The sequence below is a fragment of the Saimiri boliviensis genome, chromosome 1 (assembly GCF_048565385.1).
Source record: "Saimiri boliviensis isolate mSaiBol1 chromosome 1, mSaiBol1.pri, whole genome shotgun sequence".
Taxonomy (NCBI): domain Eukaryota; kingdom Metazoa; phylum Chordata; class Mammalia; order Primates; family Cebidae; genus Saimiri; species Saimiri boliviensis.
Genome location: NC_133449.1, coordinates 98,124,722 through 98,139,941, shown reverse-complemented (window position 1 = coordinate 98,139,941; position 15,220 = coordinate 98,124,722). Strand labels below are relative to the sequence as shown.

Below are 15,220 nucleotides of genomic sequence, written 5' to 3'. Positions count from 1 at the left end.
GGTGTGAGCCACTGTGCCCAGCCAGCCTCTTGATTTCATCATCACATCTCTTACTACCGGTTCTCATCTCCTCCCTCTCTCTTATAGAGACCCTTGTAATGACACCTGGCCTACCTGGATCATCGAGGATACTGTCCCCAATGCTTTCATTTAGTCACAACCTCAAAGTCCCTTTGGCTTATATGCTTTTGTTATAAAGTAACATTCACAGGTTCTGGGAATTAGAATGTGAGCATCTCCATGGAACCGTTGTTCAGCCTACTGCAGGAGCAGCATTGGAAATTGCTGCATGGCATTCCACGGTGTGGATGAACTGGCATGATTTAGCCAGTCTCCTTGCTTACGCACAGTTAGGTGGCATCCAGCTTTTCTCACTCATCATTTCGCAGTGTGTGTCTTTGGGCATAAAGGCTTATGTGCTTCTGGATTCATACTACTTAGATTGAATCCCTAGGGAGATTTTAGAAAAGCAGGCTACCCGCCTCTGAAGAATGGAGGCTCTGGAGCCAGGCTGACCACCTGAGTTCCCAGGCCAGCTGTCCTACTTGTTGGTAGTATGGCCCCAGGCAAGTTGCTTAGCTCCTTGGGCCTCAGTTGCATCTGAAAATGGGGTAGTAATGGCTTGTTTTGAGGATTAATGAGTTAATACTTGCAGATTACTTAGAATGGCAGCTGCTACATAATCAATGCTCAGTGAATGTTAGTTTTTGTTATTCTGGATTTGTTAGACCAAAAGTTTTTAATGTTCATTTTTAAGCATTTTAAGTCATATTTGAAAATTGAAAATTGCCATTCTAAAATGTTGAATTAAAAAAAAAAATATTCGGCCGGGCGCGGTGGCTCAAGCCTGTAATCCCAGCACCTTGGGAGGCCGAGGCGGGTGGATCATGAGGTCAAGAGATCAAGACCATCCTGGTCAACATGGTGAAACCCTGTCTCTACTAAAAATACAAAAAATTAGCTGGGCATGGTGGCGCGTTTCTCTAATCCCAGCTACTCAGGAGGCTGAGGCAGGAGAATTGCCTGAACCCAGAAGGCAGAGGTTGCGGTGAGCCGAGATCGCGCCATTGCACTCCAGCCTGGGTAATAAGAGCGAACCTCTGTCTCAAAAAAGAAAATAAAAAAATAAAAAATATTTACCAGTAACATATGAGAGTACTTATTTTATTGGATTTGTTGACTTAATAAACATGATTTTTATTTTATAGGGGGTGTCTCACTTTTTTCTATTAGAATGCTACTTGATTTGTTTAATGTAAATAATAGAAACATAGGTTAATTTTAGCAGAAATTTACCATGAATCTTTTCAGGAATTCTGTCAATTTCCTAGAATGAGACATACTTTTAATTTCCCTTTAACTATCTCAGTCCCACCTTTGGATGCCCTTCTGCCTAACAATTGATGAGTCCTAAACATTACCTCGATGCTTAGGACAGTTCTAGGCCTGACATGGCGTGTGGTCTGGTTGTGTATGCAGTGATCAGCACTGACTGAATCTGGTGTAAGAGGCTTAGACTGGCCCCTGTCACCGCATTTAAAATGCCCCCACCCTCGTGCATCCCTGGCAAATGAAGCTAAATAAAGAATTTATTTTTTCTGCCTGTTTTGAAAATAGGCTGAACCTAACAGGAAGGTTGCACAAACAGTGTGAAACATTTGTTTCTCTGAAGCATTTGAGAGTAAATTGCAGAGCTGATACTCCATTATCCCCTGGTGTTTTAGTGGTTCTGTCTTCCAAGCAAGGCCCTTACTGACTTGTCTAATGAGTCAGTGGGGACAAGCCATCTTTAGGCCCACTGTGGACATGGTGGCTCATGCCTGTAATCCCAGCATTCTGGGAGGCTGAGGCAGGAAGACTTCTTGAGCCCAGGAGTTTGAGGCCAGCCTGGGCAACACGGCAGGATGCCATCTCTACCAAAAAAAAAAAAAAAAAAAAAAACCTACTTGGGCATAATCACAGTACAGCTGTCAAAATCAGGAAATTAGTCTTGATACATGACTATCATCTGATCCACAGGCAGGCTTATCTGGGTTTTGCCAGTTGTTCCGAGTGCCTGTTACAGCAGATGGATGCAGTTCAGATTCACGAGTTGCATTGTCTCTTGAGTCTCCTTCAATCTGGAGCAGTAGCTCAGTCATTCTTGGCTTTCGTTACCTCGATGCTTAGGACAGTTCTAAGCCTGTTGATTTTGTAGAATGTCCCTCAATTTGGGTTGCTCTGATCTTTCTCATGATTGATTTCAGGTTGTGGTCTTTGGCGCCCTGGTCCAAGCCAGCATCTTCTCTCCCCTGGCTTTTTCTGTACAGGAGCCCTCCAGATGCCCCCTGCCTCAGCCTGTGCCGCCTTCCACACAGAAGCCAGAGCGATCCAGTTAAAACGAAAGCCATGTGTGCTCAGAACTGCCTCCTGTTTTCTCTTTCCATTCAGAATCAGCTGGAGTCCTCTCTGTGACCTGCAGGTCCTCCCTGGGCTGTCTCCCCAGTTTCCCCTGATTGCATCTTCTGCTTTCCCCTCCCCGCTTCACACTGGCCTCTTTGCCTTTTTTTCCTTTCACACACCAGGAGTATTCCTTGCCCCAGGGCCTTTTCACTTGCTCTCCCACTGCCTGGATGCTCTTTCCCCAAACCCTTGGCCAGCTTCCAGCATCCTTCAGGCCTTTGGTGAAAAGGCCCCTTTTCAGCAGCTGCTGTAGGCAGCACTGTAGCAGAAAGTCAACCCTCTCCTGACTTGCCGTATTCTTTTATTTTTGTTTCTTATTTATTTATTTTGAGGCGGTGTTTTACTCTTGTTACCCAGGCTGGAGTGCAGTGACACGAACTTGACTCACTGCAACCTCTGCCTCCCGCATTCAAGTGATACTCCTGCCTGAGCTTGTCACGTAGCAGGAACTACTGGCCATGCCTGACTAATTTTTTTTGTATTTTTAGTAGAGATGGGGTTTTGCCATGTTGGCCAGGTTGGTCTCGAACTCCTGGCCTGTGGTGATCCTCCCGCCTCAGCCTCCCAAAGTGCTGGAATTACCATACCCAGTTGTTTTTTCTTCTTTCCAAATGTAGTTTTAATCACCAGCTAAATACAAAATCTATCCTATTTTGTTCATTACTGTATTCCTACTCCTAGAAGAGTGCCTGGCTTCTAGTAGTAGCTTAGCAGTCTCACCCTTCGGCTGTGTTCTACCTCTGTGCTGTTCACTACCATTGGATGGAGGAGGTCCGAGTTTCTGGTTGCTGGCCAGGTGTTCCTCGCTGAGGTCCTCTCCTCCCCTCGTCCTTCAGCTTCTCCAGAGGGCACCGTCTTGCCACCCTCCTCAGGCTGGGCAGTGCTGATCCTTGTGCACTCCCTGTGTCTCCATGCTTGGGATGCTCCGCTCCTCCCTCCCTCATGCCCATCTTTCAGTCCTGCCAAGCTCACGTTCTTCCAGAGCTGCTGCAGTGTCCCCTCCAAGCAGAAGCCTCCTCTTCACACCCCAGAGAGAACTGTGTCTCGGTTCAGCCTCCGTGGCACTGGAGGCTTGCCTCTCCTTTGACATTTTCATTTCCTGCATTTTGTTTAGTGGTTTGTGTTGGACCTCCCTTAATTTAACTAGATCACACTTGGTAGGTTGTGTCCTGACCAGCTAATAATCTGTGTTTGTTCTGCGGTATGTGATAGTATCTTAACTTGGTAAGTACTCTAAAATTGCCTGATCTAATGAGTAAGTTAGGGTAGAATGTCTTACGATAATAATTGCTTTCTCTGTTTTCCAAAATCCCAAGTTTATTGTTATTATTTTTAATTTTGGGAAGAACTGATTACCTTAGAGATTTTTTTCATTTATTTATTTATTTATTTATTTTTTGAGTCAGAGTCTTGCTCTGTCACACAGGCGGGAGTACAGTGTTGTAATCTCAGCTCACTGCAACCTCCACCTCCTAGGTTCAAATGGTTATTCTACCTTAGCCTCCCGAGTACTTGGGATTACAGGCATGCACCACAATGCCCAACTAATTTTTTTTTTTTTTTTTTTTTTTTTTAGTAGAGATGGGGTTTCACTGTGTTGGCCAGGCTAGTCTCCAACTCCTGGCCTCAAATGATCTGCTCACCTCAGCCTCCCAAAGTGGAATCATGCCCGGGATTATAGGTGTGAGCCACTGTGCTTAGCCTTTTTTTTTTTTTTTTCATTAAAAAACCCCCAGACCCTTAGGTACTTACCTAAGTTGTAAGAGAACATCAGCCATCTGTTCTGCATGGGCTCTTTGTTACAAGTTCACTGTCTTTACCTGTGAGTGAATTATTTTAGAACAGGTTTAATTAAAGTTGATCTAACCCAGTTAGGTCTAAGAAATTCTCACTACTATTACTTATGTTTGTGTTATATGTAGCCCAAATGTGTCATGGATTCTTTAGCTTGAGGCAGAATAGTTTTAAGAGGCATGTTTGTTTGTTTGTTTGTTTGTTAAGTAGAGACAGAGCCTCACTGTGTCACCCAGGCTGGAATGTAGTGGTGTGATCTTGGCCCACTTAACCCTCCAGGCTCAAGCGATCTTCCTGAGTAGCTGGGACAACAGGCAGGCGCACCACCACGCCTGGCTGATTTTTAAATTATTTTGTAGAGATGGGATTTCTCCATGTTCCACAGGCTGGTCTCAAACCCCTGGCCTCAAATGATTGTTCTTTCCTTTTCAACACCAACAACAAAAAACCTGCCTTGAGTGAGGAACACATTTAATAAATGTCTTTTAAATATAATGCATTTACTGTGATAGGAGAACTGTCTTACCAGTTGGTCTTCTTTGGCCAATAGTCTTTAAGCTAGGTATATGCTTGATGTCATTATTTTCTTTGCTGCTCCATTGCGGGATGTATCAAGCATAAGGCAACTAAGAAGTAGGGCTTACTCCTGAGGAAAGTTCTGTTAGGGTGGCTTTGGGCGCCCTCTGCGTCTCCGATCTTTCTGTTTGGCTCTTTGTTTTTGTTCTTGCAGTTGACATTCTCGTTGTTCTTTTTGAGGTGGATGTAACTGCTTTAACCTTTCACTCATCTCTGGTAAGTTCCACGCCCCTTAGTTGACAGTGCCAGTGCCAGAGATAGGCTTGTTTTTCAGGATCAGTTGTTATTACAGCAGTGAAAGTCCATACTTAGTAAATTTTAAAACATTCTTTGGATATTTTAACCCCTCACAGTACGTTATCAATGTTTTTCTGCTTGTAGAGCACGTATTGGTAGTTCCAGAAACCAAAAACTCAAAAGCACCAGTTTCTGCCAGAAGAATGAGTTTTATAACTTGAAGTACCTTTCCTGATAGATGACTAACTCCTTGTCCTTAATGTTTTCCTTTTTAAAAAACTTTTGCAATCTATCCATCTGACAAAGGGCTAATATCCAGAATCTACAAGGAACTTAAATTTAGGAAAAAAAACAACCCCATGAAAAAGTGGGTGAAGGATATGAACACACACTTCTCAAAAGAAGACATTTATGTTGCCAACAAATATGTGGGAAAAAGCTCATCATCATTGGTCATTAGAGAAATGCAAATTAAAGCCACAATGAGATACCATCTCATGCCAGTTAGAATGGTGATCATTAAAAAGTCAGGAAACAACAGATGCTAGAGAGGATGTGGAGAAATAGGATCGCTTTTACACTGTTAATGGGAGATTAAATTAGTTCAACCATTGTGGAAGATGGTGTGGCGATTCCTCAAGGATCTCGAACCAGAAATACCATTTGACGCACCAATCCTATTACTGGGTATATACCCAAAGGACCATAAATCATTCTTTTATAAAGACATATGTTTATTGCGGCACTGTTCGCAATAGCAAAGACTTGGAACCAGCCCAAATATCCATCAATGGTAGACTGGATAAAGAAAATGCAGCACATATATAACCATGGAATACTATGCAGCCATAAAAAGGGTGAGTTCATGTGCTTTGCAGGGACATGGATGAAGCTAGAAACCATCATTCTCAGCAAACTAACACAGGAACAGAAAACTAAACACTGCATGTTCTCACTCATAAGTGGGAGTTGAACAGCACATGGACACGGTGGTGGGGGGTGCTAGAGAGAGAGAGCATTAGGAGAAATACCTAACGTAGATGACAGGTTGATGGGTGCAGCAAGATTCCATGGCATGTGTATACCTATGTAACACACCTGTGCATTCTGCACATGTATCTCAGTACTAAAAGTATAATAAACAAAAAACAAGTAGTGGCCAGACATGGTGGCTCATGCCTGTAGTCTCTACACTTTAGGAGACCAATGTGGCTTGATCTCTTGAGTTTGAGACTAGCCTAGGCAAACTGGCGAGACCCCTTCTCTATGTTAAAATCAAAAAATTAGCTGGGCATAGTGATGCATACCTGTAGTCCCAGCGACTTGGGAGGCCGAGGCGGGAGGATTGTTTGAGCCCAGGAGATCAAGGCTGCAGTGAACCATGCAGAGATTGTGCCATTGCACTCCAGCCTGGGTGTCAGGGTGTCAGAGTGAGACCCTTCCTCAAAAAAACAAAACCTAGGTAGCACTGGAAGGCTTCTCTTGCTTCATTCACCCATCCCCCACCCAGCTGGATTTTTTATGCCGCAGGTATGGTCTGTGCAACTGATTTTCTGGGCAGGCTACAGCCAGCATTGTTCTTTACTGTTGCTCTGTTTTTCATTGTGAGGAATGGTTGTTTTTTTTACAATTCAGATGTGCCCATGCGTATTTAATATTCAAATGACATTTTTCTTTAGCAGTAGCTTTCCTCACACACTGTCCTTTTATGTCAGTCCAGTAAAGAGATAATCTGGCTTTATAACAGATCGAGTGGGTTACATTTCTTTAAGTGTGAGGTGTCCGATAAAATAAACCTCAGGACATTAAAAGCCCTTTTTTGCTCTTTTCATAGAATTGGTAGAGAATATTTCAAAATCTGTAATATTAAAGCATAGTATTTCTTGAAGGTGTTAAATATCACCTTTATGGAGATTACTTTGCTGTTAGATATTAATATTACAGCAGAAAGTAAGGATATGTGCCAAGCTTTTGATAGAAAAATTGATGAAATTTGTGAGAAGTCAAAGTGCCACCTGGGAAAATGCTCTGGGGATTGAGTTGCAAATGATAGAAATACAGAATCTGAAACAGAACAAAGGATCATCCGGATGCTTTCTTCTCCGTGGCTGCTGGAATGCTCAGGTCCAGTGTGCTTGATGCTTCTGACGTTATTTTGTTTCCTTAGTTTTTTCCATTTTTCTCGTTTATTTTATTCTGTTTTATTTTTGAAGATGCCTAAAAAAAATTTTCCCCTGAAAGCAGTCAGGAATAAGGAAATTAAAATGAATATGTTTCGTGGTTGTATGGCATATGAATTTGTCTTGAAACTGGGATATCTTTTTTACCCTCTTATTTATTTTATTATTTTATTCTTTTAGACATAGGGTCTCATATCGTTGCCCAGGCTGGATTCAAACTCCTGGACTCAAGTGATACTCCCATCTCAGCCCGCTGAGTAGCTGATCTGCAGGCACTTGCCACCTTGCCTGGCTGACCCACTTGCTTAAATTATAAATACAGCTAAATCATACCTGGCTATGTCAGTTTGCCACTAATGTCTCTGTGTGCTGTTTTTTGTTTCATAGATTGGTTCACAGTGGTTGGTTGATCACCCCCGTTGGACCTTGGTTCTGTGGCACAGATGGAGTTCAGGACTCAGTCATCACGGCCTGAGTAAGAGAAGCCTTATGTCCAAGATGGAGAAGAAGCGGAGAAAGAAATGAAAGCCTCACTTCAGGCCAAGCCACAAAAGGCCATGGGATTTAACTTTTATTTACGTTGGACAAGACTGTGAGATGGCTGGTCAGTCATGTTGCAGTTTTTAGCCGAAACAAAAATTCACTTCTAATCAAGAAGAAAAAAGTGTGATTTGAATTTATGCAATTTTATGATCATATTTGCTTTTGACCATGAAGCTTATCAACATCTGGCTGCTTCTGCTAGTGGTTTTGCTCTGTGGGAAGAAACATCTGGGTGACAGACTGGAACAGAAATCTTTTGAAAAGGCCCCATGCCCTGGCTGTTCCCACCTGACTTTGAAAGTGGAATTCTCATCAACAGTTGTGGAATATGGTAATGATACTATTCTAAATGTTAGGAGCACCCATCTTATTTTCTCAAGCTTACTTAATATAAAATTAGCTGTTGCTGAAGAATACGTCCCTCTTTTCTACAGTAAAAATTTTCTTCTTTTTTTTCTTTTTCTTTTTCTTTTTTTTTTTTTTTTTTGAGACAGAGTCTCACTCTGTCGCCCAAGCTGGAGTGCAGTAGCATGACCTTGGTTCACTGTAATCTCCACCTCCCAGGCTCAAGCAGTTCTCATGCCTCAGCCTCCTAAGTAGCTGGGATTACAGGTAACCACCCCTGTACCCACCTACTCTTTTTTTTTTTTTTTTTTTTTTAGTAGAGACAGGGTTTCATCATCTTGGCCAGGCTTGTCTTGTACTCCTCACCTCAAGTGATCACCCACCTTGGCCTCCCAAAGTGCTCGGAGGTGTGAGCCAAGTGCTTGGCCTTCTATAGTAAATTTCCAATGGGTTGAGTGCACAGCACATGAATGTTAACTTTGCTTCAGTTTGTTTTCCTTGTACAATAAGCTTGATACAAGGAAATTGACATTAATTATTTACCTACACCTTCTTTTTGTTGTCTTGTCGCCAAAGCTGGAGTGTAGTGGTGTCATTTCAGCTCACTGCAAACTCGATCTCCCAGGCACAAGCGATCTTCCCACTTCAGCCTCCTGAGTAGCTGGGACTATAGGCACTTGCCACCATGTCCCACTAATTTTTTTATTTTTTGTTTCACCATGTTACCCAGGCGGACAAACTTCTGAGCTCAAGCAGTCCACCTACTGCGACCTCCCAGGGTGCTGGGATTATAGGCATGAGCCACTGTGCCCAGCCTACACCTTGATGCTTTGTAACAGGTGCCATTGTAGTTTGTGAGGGTTGGGGGAGCTGGGAGTTGCTGAATGTTTATGTTCTAAAGTTCGAGTGACTAGATACAAAGAACTAATTAAGCAAATAGTCTCACATGATCCACTCTGGAATGTTGTTATTGTTTTCATTTTAAAAAACACTAACTGAGCATTCAGTTCTCTGAATTTCTTTTTCCTATTTGAAAAAATTATATACATTTCTTTGTCGTGTATTCAAACTTCTGTAGGTATTTATTTATTTATTTAAAGATGGGGTTTCACCATGATGGCCAGGCTGTTCTTAAACTCCTGACCTCAGGTGATCCACCCACCTCAGCCTCCCAAAGTGCTAGGATTACAGGCATGAGCCACCGCACCCGGCTTTATTTATTTTTTTGAGACACAGTCTCACCCCGTCGCACAGGCTGGAGTGCAATAGCATGATCTCGGCTGACTGCGACCTCCACTTCCCTGGTTCAAGTGATTCTCCTGCCTCAGCCTCCCTAGTAGCTGGGGTTATAGGCGTGTGCCACCATGACTGGCTAATTTTTTGTATCTTAGTAGAGATGGGATTTCACCATGTTGACCAGGCTGGTCTTGAACTCCTGACCTTATGATCCACCAGCCTCGGCCTCCCAAAGTGCTGAGGTTACAGGTGTGAGCCACTGCGCCACACATTTGCTTTTTAAAAAAATATAACTGGTATTCAGTGATGCATTCTGTGTGATTGCATGATTCATGCAGATCATTTTTCCTCAAAGCTCTGCGAACAGCTGTCCAGGTATTTAAACTGGTCTTTTTATTTTCCTTTTTTTCTTTTTTCTTTTCTTTTTTTTTTTTTTGAGACAGAGTCTCACTCTGTCGCCCAAGCTGGAGTGCAGTAGCATGACCTTGGTTCATTGTAGCCGCAGCCTCCCAAGTAGCTGGGATTACAGGTAACCGCCCCTGTACCCACCTACTCTTTTTTTTTTTCCTTTTTTTTCTTTTTTCTTTTTCTACTGTATGCATACATTTTCTACTGTAGGCTTTAAGATCATTTTTCTTTTGCCTGATTTACAGTATAGTATATGTTATAATGTATGTGCATAAATTCTTATTTTTGTTTGTGGTGATTGATTTCAGAATATATTGTGGCTTTCAATGGATACTTCACAGCCAAAGCTAGAAATTCATTTATTTCAAGTGCCCTGAAGAGCAGTGAAGTGGACAACTGGAGAATTATACCTCGAAACAATCCATCCAGTGACTACCCTAGTGATTTTGAGGTGATTCAGATCAAAGAAAAGCAGAAAGCCGGGCTGCTAACACTTGAAGATCATCCAAACATCAAACGGGTCACACCCCAGCGGAAAGTCTTTCGATCCCTCAAGTATGCTGAATGTGAGTATTGTGACCTTAGGCAAATTGATATCTCTGCAGTTTACTTGGAAAATCCCAAACTGCAGAGTAGTTGAAAAATAGTACAGTGAATATCCATGTTCTTCCATCTGGTTGGCTAATTGTGAACATTTTCCTGGTAGACATTCTTTAGTTTAGTTTTGTTTTTTTAGTGCACAAGGCGGGTAGTAGGGGGGTGGAATTATTTTTTAAAAAGAGACTTCATAGTATTCTGGTAGAAGAAAATCTGAGGGTTTGCAGTAGTAGATGTTCGTGATGTTTGTTCCTGTTGGAAGTGATTTTGCCAGCTTTATCTCAGAGCCTTCAGACTAAGGCTGCAGCTGCCTTCTCGTGCTGAAACACATCCTTATGTCTGCTTCTTCCTTGCATTTTGCCTCTCTCAGTGTGTGTTTTCATTTTTTAAGGTACTCTTGCAGAACATGTTTTCCTTGAGTTTCATTTTGTTTTTCTCAAAGCCTCCTGACCAAGAATGGTCATGCATCAGCTGGGTTTATTTAAGTCATCAGCTATGCAGGTGTGAGGATGGAAGGTATTTGGTTTTTTCTTTTCTTCTCCAGGGCTTAGTCTTTCCTGCTTCGTTACAATTGGGCTTATCAGTATAGAGTTTAGCCTCAAATAATACATTGCATATTTATTAAATGATCTTTTCCCAAAGATACGTATTACCAAAGGAAAAGAGGTTTTTTTTTCCTTTTTATCTTAAATCAGGTTAACAAATTGCTAGTTCTGTTATTGTTTACTATCATTTCTTTCGTCAGAAGAAAGAAGAAATTACAATTTTACTCTTACGACTGGGCACGGTGGCTCACGCCTATAATTCCAGCACTTTGGGAGGCCAAGGCAGGCAGATCACCTGAGGTCAGAAGATCGAGACCATGTTGGCCAACCTGATGAAACCCTGTCTCTACTAAAAATACAAAAATTAGCTAGGTGTGGTGGCACGTGCCTGTAATCACAGAAGTTACTTGGGAGGCTGAGGCAGGAGAATTGCTTGAACTTGGGTGGAAGTTGCAGTGAGGCCAGATCGCGCCACTGTACTCCAGCCTGGTGACAGAGTGAGAATCTGTCTCAAAAAAATAAAAAATAAAATTTTGCCCCTCTTGGTCTGTGATATTCTAGGCCTAAGAGCCTCTGAGGTTTTGCTGCATTTAAACACACACACACACACACACACACACACACGCACTGAAGAGTTTAATTTCCTTAGTAAAACCAGATGTAGACTTCAGGTGTCTGACTTTTTCAGAGCCTTTTCTGGTACTCCATTTGTTATTGTATTATTATTCTCCTTATAAAGCAGTAACACCCGAAAATAACCCAGGAAAATAGATTGGCAGTCAAACCTGGTATAATTAGCCAAATGTATACATTGTGCTATTTTAATTTATTTTTACTTCAGTTACCGTAAAGAGCTCTAGAATGCTTTAGGAGACACACAGAGTTGCCTAATTTTTGCACAAGAATCCTAGACACTCTGGAAGTGGGATTCCCTTGGACACCATCTTCACTGTATGTGTCCTGGGTTTTTCCCTGAGAGGGAAAACTTGCCCACTGCTGGGCCCGTGCTTCCTGAAGTTAGCCGTGACCGGCAGTAAGCACCTTTTCCATCTTGAAGCTTCAATTTTTTTCTTATTCTTAAATTGGAGATGATAACTCCTTACTTCAGAGGCTCTCATGAAGATAACATGAAATAATACATGTGAAGAAAGCTTAGTAGAGTGTTCAGGATGTTGTAACCAAATGTTAACAATTTCTATGGCTCTTAATCGTAGAAGGTTTTGTTTTATTTTGGGCTGACATTGTTCTCACTCTGGATCCCATGCCTTGGGATCTATCCCATAGGCCATAAGACAGAGTTAAAGATATGATGAAGATAGCTGTCTTTTTGATATTTGAAGATACCCATGGTGTGTGCCTTTTGGCAATTTCTTTTCTCCAAGCTAATCCCCAGTTCCTTCCGCTGTTTACTCAGATGACATGATTTCAAGTCCTTTCCTCATTTTAAGTGTTTTTCTTTGAATGTATTAGTTTTCTCAGTTGTTCTCAAGTTTTGAAGCCCTGAACTTAGTGTAATACTGGAGGTGTAGTCTCGCCTGTCAAGGTCATGCAGAGCAGACCCCTTCCTGGTCTCAGTGTTGGTCTTACAGCACCTCCAACACTGTCCCATGCTGTTGACTTAAAGATCAGACTCGGACCAGGAATTTCAGTTAAGAACCATTTCAGTTGGGTTGTGCAAATATGTACTTATTAAAATTGGCATGACTGTGTATGTTTCCAGGTCCCTGTACTTAACATGGGTATAGCCTGGCAAGGTTAGAATACTAATGACAATGATTTACTTTAGAAACAGAACTGTATTAGTATTACAGATTTTCTCTTTTTAAAACTGATTTAAAACATCACTTGTTCATTATAACATGGTCTTTGAAAGGTAGAGGGAAAAGCCTTAGGCCAGTTCTTTGGTATTGCCTTTTTCCTTTGCTTTTTAAAAATAAAGAGACTTGGCCAGAGGGGTGCCTCACGCCTGTAATCCCAGCACTTTGGGAGGCTGAGGCGGGCGGATCACGAGGTCAGGAGATCGAGACCATCCTGGCTAACATGGTGAAACCCCGTCTCTACTAAAAATACAAAAAAATTAGCTGAGTATGGTGGCACATGCCTATAGTCCCAGCTGCTTGGGAAGCTGAGGCAGGAGAATTGCTTGAACCCGGAAGCAGAGGTTGCAGTGAGCCAAGATCGCGCCATCGCACTCCAGCCTGGAGATAAAGACTCTCACAGAAATAAAAAATAAAGAGACTTACAGGTAGTAAAATTCTTCCTTTTTAGAGTACAGTTTTGTAAATATTGGCAAAATTATACTGTCAAATATCCACCAACAAAATCAAGATGTGGAATAATTCCATCACCCTCAGAAATTCCCCTTTTCTCAGTCCTTTGTACTTCTTTTGTTTTTTGAAAGGTGAAATTCTAGCAGATAAGAATGTTGAGAATATTGAACACAGTTGTTAAAAGTCCGTTTGATATTTGATGCTCAGTGGGATAACATGGCTTTTCCCTGCCCCAGAAATCTAGTAAAAACTTCTAGTAAAACTAAAACTTCATGAATGCTTAGGGTCATTTTCTTTAACTTTTCCCCTTTCTGATTCATTGAGAACAAGTTGCTGATCAAAAATCAGGTTTTCATTTATTTTACTGTCACATTTAGCTTTTTAAAAAATATTATTTAATCAGTCTTTCTCTGCCTTACTTGGTTAGAAAATTTCAAATAGAGAACTATTTGGGAATAATATGACAGCTAAATAATGTCCTGTAATTATAATTGCATTGAGACTATCCTTCTAGAGCAGGCGTTCCCAAACTTTTTACACAGGGGGCCAGTTCACTGTCCCTCAGACCGTTGGAGGGCCGCCACATACTGTGCTCCTCTCACTGACCACCAATGAAAGAGGTGCCCCTTCCTGAAGTGCGGCGGGGGGCCGGATAAATGGCCTCAGGGGGCCGCATGCGGCCCCCGGACCGTAGTTTGGTGACACTGTTCTAGCGAAAGAAGATAATCCCACTTTCCTGCAAACAGAATTGCAAACAGTAATCATCTGTGTTTACGGTAGTTTTGCCTGACAGGTATTGTGTAGTTCTTTTGCTCTCTGTTCTGACCCTTCTCTTCCTTGCCTCTAGCTGACCCCATAGTACCCTGCAATGAAACCCGATGGAGCCAGAAGTGGCAATCATCACGTCCCCTGAGAAGAGCCAGTCTCTCCCTGGGCTCTGGGTTCTGGCATGCTACAGGAAGGCATTCGAGCAGAAGGCTGCTGAGAGCCATCCCACGCCAGGTTGCCCAGACACTGCAGGCAGACGTACTCTGGCAGATGGGATTTACAGGTGTGTGCTATTAACAAGGGAAGGCGTGGAAAGTCCAGACATCCAGAAATTCCATGTTCGGGACTGCCTAGTGCTAGAGCCCTGCAGTCTTACACGTCTGACCTGCTTACTCTTTGTTGAGCTGGACATAGGCTAGTACCTCTCCTCTTTGACTCCTTATGCCAGACATCTGTGTCTGTGGCTTTTCTAATTGTAACCATTTGTATCCTATTTTGTTAGCATTTCTGAGGTTAGAAGGGGCAGGTTGTGGAGCACTCTGGCCATTGGTGCTGACTGACAGGCCTGCAGAGGGCTGCCGCTGCTCGTGGAAAGGTGGTCCCTGATCTGGGCAGTTCCACGGAAATTAGGCTATCACTTGAGTTTGATGCACTGAATGCAGAGTAACTAAGTAATTGACTGTTACACTTGAGCTGATGATTTGTTTTAGTACAGGAATCGATGGGCATGATCTTGTCCTGTGAAGTAAAACCAATAAGGCTTGTGAGTTTTGTGAAATAAGGGTTTTTTTCCCCCTTCCTGATTTATCATGACAAAACATTCCTGTTTTATCTAATATGAAGATTTTTACCTTGACTTCTAAGCATAAGCCACTTTCACCTGCTCCCAGTACATCATGATTTGTCTAGGTGTCTTTCCCCTATCTCCTTGACTTAGGGACCCTTACCTCTCTTTTGATCTTCTTGGTGCCCTGCCCTCTGAAATGTCTGAGATGCTTCAGCTTTTAATACCTGGTGGACTGGCATTTCATTAAAATGTGTGTCTTTCCATGGTTTTACCTTTTTAGAGTGAGAACTGCTTCACAAAACACATTTTCTAATCATCGGAAATAATTTTTATTTCCCCCAAACCAAATGCTTTCTAATTTTGTGTGTGCGTTTTTTAAAAGTGGCATTAATTTTTATAGTTATCTCAGTTTAATGGATTATTTAACATAGTATTGATATGTAAAACAGCCCTTTTGCCAGAAAGACATCACCCTTCTTACATTGGTTATCT

General features: G+C 42.2%; 1 protein-coding gene across 3 annotated transcripts in view; it reads left to right on the top strand.

The window, feature by feature from the left end:
* MBTPS1 (membrane bound transcription factor peptidase, site 1) overlaps positions 1-15,220 on the top strand; it is a 62,573-nt gene that overhangs the window by 5,306 nt on the left and 42,047 nt on the right. For all 3 annotated transcript variants that reach the window (XM_003922802.4, XM_074400684.1, XM_074400689.1), the window contains 3 exons: positions 7,617-8,103; positions 10,070-10,327; positions 14,021-14,224. In XM_003922802.4, the coding sequence (XP_003922851.1) occupies positions 7,941-8,103; positions 10,070-10,327; positions 14,021-14,224 (625 nt within the window). In that variant the 5' untranslated portion in view covers positions 7,617-7,940. The remainder of the gene's footprint in view (positions 1-7,616; positions 8,104-10,069; positions 10,328-14,020; positions 14,225-15,220) is intronic.